At 31.6% G+C, this 8,778-nt stretch overlaps 1 protein-coding gene across 3 annotated transcripts; it reads right to left on the reverse strand.

The window, feature by feature from the left end:
• Nucleotides 1-1,581: 1,581 nt before the first annotated feature.
• On the reverse strand, nt 1,582-8,534 carry LOC114176376 (Peptidase family M48 family protein). 3 transcript variants are annotated; one of them, XM_028061433.2, is made up of 9 exons: nt 8,098-8,534; nt 7,860-7,917; nt 6,286-6,353; nt 5,502-5,681; nt 5,194-5,290; nt 4,759-4,868; nt 4,531-4,664; nt 4,252-4,394; nt 1,582-1,839 (listed from the first exon to the last, which is right to left on the reverse strand). In XM_028061433.2, the coding sequence occupies exons 1-8, from the start codon at nt 8,524-8,526 to the stop codon at nt 4,307-4,309; spliced, it is 1,164 nt and encodes a 387-aa protein (XP_027917234.1). In that variant the 5' UTR covers nt 8,527-8,534; the 3' UTR covers nt 1,582-1,839; nt 4,252-4,306. The 3 variants fall into 3 exon arrangements, with proteins under 3 accessions (XP_027917234.1, XP_027917227.1, XP_027917220.1); XM_028061426.2 differs by having other exon boundaries at nt 1,582-1,831; nt 4,252-4,445; nt 8,098-8,528; XM_028061419.2 differs by having other exon boundaries at nt 4,252-4,445; nt 8,098-8,528.
• Nucleotides 8,535-8,778: the final 244 nt, after the last annotated feature.

Below are 8,778 nucleotides of genomic sequence, written 5' to 3' on the forward strand. Positions count from 1 at the left end.
GTTATAAAGGTTAGCATGAGATTTATATGCATGATAAGTATTTGATTGGTTGGTGGAACATGATTCGTTTGTGGTTAGGACGTAATTCCACAATAGTTTCGTGGTGGTGCCTCATTGGTTAGAGCGTAATTTCATGAGCCTCTAGGTGAGACCTCATGGTGGTGCCTCAGTTGGTTGGGATGTAATTCCATGACCCCTGTTAGTGGGAGTTCATGATGGTGTCCCATCTATATAATTTAGTAAGGATTCAAGGTAAGGTTGCATCCTGACACTCTAAAGAGTCAGTTAGTCTCACATAGAGCGTACTGACCCTAGTGGTGAGAGTAGCAGGAGGCTTGGAACCCATTAAGGGTTAACCTTGTGTGTGGGAGGTGAGACACTGTAACATTTAGCTCAATAGAGCAGGGAAGTCCACCACAAGTGCAAGCATTCGCTGAATCCGACTAATTATATGTATTCAGATGAGTCGTGTCTGAGTCTTAATGTATTGTTTGCAAGTCATAACATGATTGGTTGGCTTATACATCTTGAATTATAAAATTGTATGTAATTGTATGATAAATCATCTTCTGGTCTAGCTTACCCCTTTTGTTTGTTGTATGTTCTATTTGTGTGGTTTTCTCTCTTTGCAATGATCATCAATTTAATGATGTGAGCAGATACGAGAAATTCTCGTGGTCAACAGAAATGGTGACTCCACTACATAGCCTGCTCGGGCTGGATTCCTTTTGCTTGGGTTTTTCTCCTAGGGCTACGACCCATGTATTGTCTTACCTCTAGGCTTTATTTTGAATTATTGTTGATTCTTACTATACTTTGTTACTGGCATCGTGGTGTGCCTTAATCCTTCTTATTCCTTTTGGGATAACTGTAGGAGTAGCATTTATACTCCAAGACCGTGCTTACTATTTTATCCTGTGTGACATTTCCTTTAATTAGTATTATTAATTAAATGAGTGTTACAATCCGAACTTTTTTATAATTAAACATTTCATATATTTTTTAATTTAAAAATATTAAATTTATTTTAAAAATATTAGTTTTGAACATTTTTAAATTATAATTTGTTTTTAAATTTTTGACGGATGAGTTGGATATCTTTCTATGAAAAAATTCTCCATAGATGAATTGATTGAGTTTTTATTAAATGAAAATGGGATCAATTTCTTATGAATTAAAATAAATTATTTTATCTAGTGCATTATAATTCAAAGTCAAATTTATCCAAATTATTTTACCATGTTGATTATAAATCAAAATCAAATCTATCCAAATTGTCCCCTTTGTCACCAGAGACCACACCATTTTAATCATAATAGCATTCACTCGTACCATTATTACAATGAAAGGAAAATAATATGAAAAAGACAATTAAAATTAAAATTTTCTTACTCAATTTAATGAATTGTTATCTTTAAAAATAAAAACGAATTATTTCTAGATTAGAAAACTTAAAAACGAACTTTAAATTGAAACTAAAGGAATGTTTCTAAATTTAGAGGACTGCTAAAACTATTATTTAAATTAGAGAGATTTAAAATATTAGGTTTATATTTGATAGACTAAAATATCCCTTTAAGATTCAGAGATTAAAATAAAATTTAATTCAAATCTGAGGTACTAAAAGGTTTATTATTTATTTTTCCCTCCTAGGCTAGAATTATACAGGTAATCCTTACCTTTATAAGGGTAACTATTTCTATGAAATAATAATCAATGTCATCAAAACTCTACTTACAGGTTCACTTATATTACAAACTGAATACACATTTGTAGATTTACACAAGAAGTTTGCAGCAGCCTGCTACAATCAACCGCCACCAAGCACTTGCTGTTCCACTAAATAAAATAAAACAACATAGTGAGAAATAAAAATGCTACCAAGTGTTGAAAAGGGACATTATGCGAAATAAAAGTTTATGCATTGTTTTTGTTAGATCTCTCTCCCATGCACGGTTATATATATATATATATCATTTTTTTTTCATTGTTCTTGTTAGAAATTTCACATTATAAATTTAAACATCACCTTATAAAATTAATTTTTTATATTGAATTAAATTTTAAATTAAATTTATAAATTAGTTAATCTTTAAATTTATTTTCTAATATGATATCAAAACCTATCATTGTCTGTCCCTAATAAGGTATATCAGGCCTATTCAGTCCTTCGATATTGGATTTCTATATTCTCACTCAAAATATTCATTCCTTCCTTGGGCAAGCGTCTTGGATTATGACCAAAAATACATAATATATAAATGTATTGTAAATATAATTTTATAAAATGGCGGTTTACAGGGCCCATGGCCCTAAATTTTTTAAAATTTGTTAAATTTATGTAATATATATTATATTAATGAAAATTAAATTATGTAAATTTTTAATTTTTTTTATAAAAAAATATAAAATTAATTCAATAAGAAAGAGATATTTTTTATGTTTTTTCTTGTTATATTTTGGATTTCTCACAAGATTGTATTTATCTTTCACTCACCTATTTTATTTTTTTATGCAGAAAAAATAAATTAGGTACAAACTCACTTTTTATCTACTCATTTCTCATATACTCTCTTTTATTATTGAAGATAAAAAAAATATAATTATCTTTTACCTTATTTGATAATGAAATATTAATTAACATTTTTTTATTTCATGAAATTTTTGTATATTTGTTTTTCTTATGAATATAAAAAGAAAAATGATGTATTATATATTCTTTTATAATCATTTTTTAATTTGATTTGAATATTATAAACTTTTTTTACCAATTACATCTCTTAATTTTTATTAGATTTTGATAAATTATATTATTTTCAAACTTTTTTTGTAAAATAGATATATTGATAAAAAAATAAAATAATAAATTTATTATTTAAGAATGATAAAATGATTCCGTCTAAGCATCATACTAAAGATCCAAAGATCCGATTGTTGAATTAGAAAAACTCTTCTTTAATATTTAAATAATTATAGATGCATATGAGGAGTTTTATATTAATTCTTGCAACATATATAAATTTTAAGTCTAAAATTTATGATCAAGATCTGTCACCGATTATTATAAACCTCAGGTTCTGGTTTCGTAAAATTAAGTTAAACTCAAATTAATCTTCATATTAATTATCTTTCATAATATAGAATGAGATAGACATTTATATGTTGGAGTGTAATTCTTTGCTCCTCGGGACCTCAGAAGTAGTAGATAGAGAAAATGTATTAAAAGTTGAGAGGATATGAAACTTAAGATATCTCACATCACATTTTTCATTAAAATAATCACTCTATAAAGAGGCTATCTAATTTTAGGATCGATAATAGATTTTATTTGAAGTGATTTAATGTTTTACCTCTAGATTAATCATAATAAATATCAAATCATTTTCTGTTATCCTTTTGAGTTTGCTTTTCTATGTTTCCTGGCATGGCTTTAGTTTGGTTCCCATGTTTCTTGTTTCCGTTTTTATATGTAATAACTTTTCAAGTGACAAGTACGATTGATGGACTTTGAATTACCGAAACTAATGTGTCAAGATTCATAGTGATATATCTAAAATGAGTTTTATAATAAAGAAATTTATTTCTAGACGTGTTAAAAATTTGATTTTGGAAAAGTTAATATAAAAAAAAACTTGCTACTTTATACCTAAATTAATTTTAACTTTTCCTTTGAAAAATATGTTTTATTTTTTATTTTCATTTTGTTATTTTTTTATTTGAAAAACACTTCGTATAAATTTACCTAAATTACCTATACCATATCTACAAATTACATTAATTGCATCCTATACACAAACAGATTAATGGACTTCATATATTAATAGACCTTTTAGTGTCTTTCTCTCATTGTCCAAATTTGAATTTAGTCTCCCTATTTTTACATTTTCGAATTTATTTCTCTAGCTATTTTTCTTTATTCATCTCTTAACATAACTTTGTACTCTAAACATAAATGCTAAGTGTAATAATATGTCACGTCAACATAGACGTACCGATGCAATAGTCCTACATAGATAGGGTCAAGTTAACATTCCCATTAAATATGAGATGCTAAATTATTAGATGAACCAAAAATTGCATATTTAAAATATTTAGTGGGATTAAATCTATGAAAAAAAAAGTAAGACCAAATTTGAATTTAACTACAGCCGTAATACTAAATTTAATTAAGCCTACAAAATATTTTTAGATATTGCCGACATGGATGACGGGCAGAAAAGTAAAGCAGAAATTAGAGTTCAAAGAAATTACCTTCGAAGAACCTTTGAGTTGCCGAGCACTTTGAACAAAATCCATGCACACACTGCTAGACACTCTGTTCTATTGGTTTGATCTGAATTCCACGTTTCAAAAGGGATTTATAAGCTGGAGTTCTTGACCATTCATCAATTTCCCTAGCACGTAGAACAGGTAGAGGATGTGACAGTTGCCTTGTTTGTGCATTCCTAATCAGCAGCCAGAAGTTTAGCTTCTGAATGGAAACAAAATCTCAACATAATTTTCCAGTGCCCTAAACAAGATTCTACAAACCTTATATACCATCCAATTGGGCTGGAAGCAGCTTTTTCATAAGAGCGAGCTTGCTCCAGGAATGCATCCACATTTAGTTGATCAGCCATAGAAGGACATCCCCCAGCTAATTTCATGAGGACAGAGATGACGACCTCTTGTGGGGTTGGGGAATGAAAAATTTATAATTCAGTATTTTAATCAATATAGAATAATAACCAATCTACATGTATCAGCATAGTAGCATACCTTAGGGTCTTGAGCAACTAGAAGAGCTGCTCGATCACAAGTCAGCTCAGCAGCTCGAAGCCAGCGGAATAGCTGCTCTTCTAAAGTTCGAGCTATCATACCACCGATGCCTACATCAAACGGCACTAGTTATGAAAAATTGAGTTGAACAAAGAAGACAAGACTTCACTGTCGAAATAAGGTACCCTTTCAAAGGTCAAAGAGAAAAGTTCGAAAATATTGCATTATGAGCAAGCCTTTAAGGTTGTTATACTCAACTAGTGACAAGAGTGACATGGATTTTATTCCCTGTTCTACCTGTCGGAGTAAGAGAAAAAAATGTTTCTCCAACTTTGATCATTCAATCTAGCTAACTACTTAAGCAGTGTATACATATCCATTTATGTGGGTATTAATACGTCTATGAAAAAAAAAAAAATACTCTATGTAACCTACCAGGTACAGTATAGGCTCCAAGGGTTAGAATATTTGCGTAAGTAAGCCACACACCATGATCACATTTTAGATGACCTAGCTCATGAGCCAAAACAGCCTGTTAAAGTGAAGTGATCACAAGTAAATAACATTCAGAACCAGAACAATGGACACGATAGACAAAGATGGTTTGAATAATAATTGATCAGGCATCTTTGAAGAGAAAGCTTATATATCATGCAATGGATCGTACACCCAACATCATTGAGTAGGGAGATGGGAGCACTTTGTGGATACTAAAAAACTGTAAAAACGAAATAGATTATAACCTGCAACTCTGCTTTTGTAAGGAGCTCCACAAGGCTAGTATGAATGACAACGAAAGGTCGTTTACCACTTATAGCTAAAGTATACGCATTTGGTACAGGACTTTGACGAACATATAGATCAGGGGCATCAACATTTAATATTTCTGCAGCTTCGACCATTAGGTGGTAAAGATCAGGAAGCTGACAAAACAAGAGGAAAAGTTTATTTAATTACTTGAGGTAATATTAGATGTCAACGAATCAGAAAGAAACTAATTGCATTAATTAAAGATAATTATATCACAGCTCAACTGAGTGGAAATAAAAATCGGAAGGGAGGATACTTCACAGTTCTCATATTTAATCAGAACCAACATAGATAAATTGGACAAGTTAAATTCCTCATCTGTCAAGGAGGCTTACACAGACTCATGCACATTCATATCTACAAGTACACAATCAATTGAATGTACTCTGACAGTCTGATTCTTCATTTGTGAAGAATAAAAAAAAGAAAGTGGAATTCACACAAATAATTATAGTTTTCCGACATGCATTGTTTTTTCCAATGCATATACATTGTCATATTTGAATTCAAATATGTAAAAATTCATTGACAACTGCATCATAACTGTATTTTCGTTCTTTTGCAAGTAGTAACAGTGAACTGCAACGAAATCCTTCATCACCACAAAATAGGCAAGGACTATCCGATGCAGGAAAAGTTTATCTATTATATTGCGCATCTTCCTATAATGTCCTTTGCAGGTACTTATTTAAGGATTTTGATTAGTGTAAAGGATACCTGATTTTTAGAAACAAGGACAGATGTCCCGATGTTCTCAAGGAGCATAACCTGCTCAGCTACAGTGCCTGCATTTCATTTTAAGGAACCATGTCATACAATAAAACCCATGTCCGAAACATGGACCTACACTACAATGACAACTATTTTCCCACTGGTATCTGAAAGCATGTTGCAGTTATGAATATTCTTAATTAGTATATAGCGGTGGTGTTTTGTGCCCCAAAAAACCAATTGAACATCATTGATCATCATAGAAAAGCAGACAAATTCACTATTTATATAGAAAAGAATAACCACTCCACAACCATGCACAAAATTGTGAACAGATGTGGAGATCCTGATATTAAAAGATATAATAAAACCATTCATGGGCCACTTATTGTAACTATTTATTACTTACGGTTGATTGTTCTGGTCTTCTACAAAGTATATAACGTAATGGCTAGCTGTGTGGGCAAATATATATTGTGACTTTTTTACCAACTTAAATAATTTCAGATGCTTGCATAAACTACGTTAATTTGCATGGAAATATATTAGGGGTATGAGTCATAGAGATTCTTGTATATCAAGGGCGCGTTTGGTCAACATGTGGGAATGGTAAATTCCATGATTGTACGTTCTAAAAACAGAATACAATAAAATATGGAGTTAAAAAAGATGGCACATCTTGGTTCCACTAAATGATTGGAATATTACGGAGAACAGAGCAAAACCTTTCTAATTCATTTGGTGTGCGGCCAAATTCTACCTTAGCATACCTGTCAAAGGTGTACTGGGTCGATAAACTATTGACACCAATGATCCTTGTAGTTACCAGTTGATGATGACTCAATACTTATGACAACTTAAATACATTTCCTATATAATTTTAGTGTTATGTTCTTATCAGAATCATAGTTTCACTTCTATGTAATAAATGTTTGCATTAAAGGTTAGTTAGAAATATAAGAAATATCCAAAGATATTTAGATATTATCTTACATTTCTAATAGTCAGCATAAGTTCGATGGTAAAATTTCACTTCTGATTGTGAGAACAACACTAAATACACCTAAATAACTTCATATAGGTTTTGTCCAACACTTTTTCTAACTCAAATCCCCAAATTCAGCTAGCTAGTATGAGGATTGTCCTCCTTCTATATAGACTACTTTAGACATATCACTACTCAACGTGACTTTCCAACCACTTTATACTTAGAACACCCAAGTTGAGTAAACGAGGATTACATAAGAATCTTTACGTTAATATAATTTTTCACAGGTACCATTGCTCGATAAATCTCCATCGTCCACTAAAAAAGTGGGGTGCAAAAAAAGAAGTTAGAATTGACCAGAACTACTAATTAGAGCAGTCTTAAAATATGGAGTTTTAGTGAAACGCAAACCTACAAAACCCAATTCTACAAAACCGAACTTAAGACTCATAATTTTTCTCATTCATATACTATGATTTCATAATACTCTTCGTCAACTAAGATCTCAACAAATTACACATGCTATTAAACATCACAAGAACTCAATAAACCACAACACCGCTACTTAGAACACGAGGTATCTGTTTGTTACCTAGAAGAGCCTTTCCAAGTTCGTTTAATCCTGGAATCGCTCTCAGTATCACCGTATTCTGGAACATCAAAATTAAAATCTCACCACCAATCATTAGCGCTTCCCAGAAAACAAAAAATCATAAAAGAGAAAACTATTTACACAACTCATAGAAAAAGTTAGTAGGATGATTTTAACTCAGAAGAAGTAAGATATTTGTCGAAGACGGATGAAGAAACCTGAAATAAATTGGACGCACCTGTTGATCAAGCGGGTGGCGAAAATCGTCAGCGTCGAGGTCTCGGAAGGCGACAGCAGAACTAATTCTGCAAACGGGTAAGGTTCCCATTTTGCGGTTCTTCCGAACCTTTGGGAACGAGATTGCCGGCGCGCCGCAAAATGTGGACCTGTCCAACGCTAAGAAGCGGAGGGAGGGTTTGTGGAAGTGGCAGAGAGTGGAGAAAGGCGTGGAAGCCATTGAATTGGAGAGACGCAATGGTGAACTCGTTGAGAATGAGAATGAGAAGAGAAGAGAATGGGTGTGGTAGATATTTGGGGGTGGATTAAGGTTGTTGCTAACGTAAGGGTCGTTGTGACCACATTCGTGCCTATGGTACCTGTTTCGTGCCACTTCATTTTCTGTTGACAACTTCACCTTGTTAACCAATGGGTGCAGGGTTGTGTTCATATTCGCAGGGATGTGTTCATGTTGCCATTGTCAAATTATATTACACATTTTGCGTGTTGCTTATAATGTACTATTATTACAGTTACTTTACTTTTTTAAAAATAAAATATATTTTTTATATAAATTTAGGTTTAGTTAAGTTTTAAGTTTATAATAAGCTTGGGAATGTTTACTTAAGTCTTTATTAAACTCTTGTAGTATATTAAATATTTAAAAAATTTATATTTTTTTAATTAAATCATTATTGTTTAA

The sequence above is a fragment of the Vigna unguiculata genome, chromosome 1 (genome assembly GCF_037176805.1).
Source record: "Vigna unguiculata cultivar grain cowpea cultivar isolate G323 ecotype 2 chromosome 1, ASM3717680v1, whole genome shotgun sequence".
Taxonomy (NCBI): domain Eukaryota; kingdom Viridiplantae; phylum Streptophyta; class Magnoliopsida; order Fabales; family Fabaceae; genus Vigna; species Vigna unguiculata.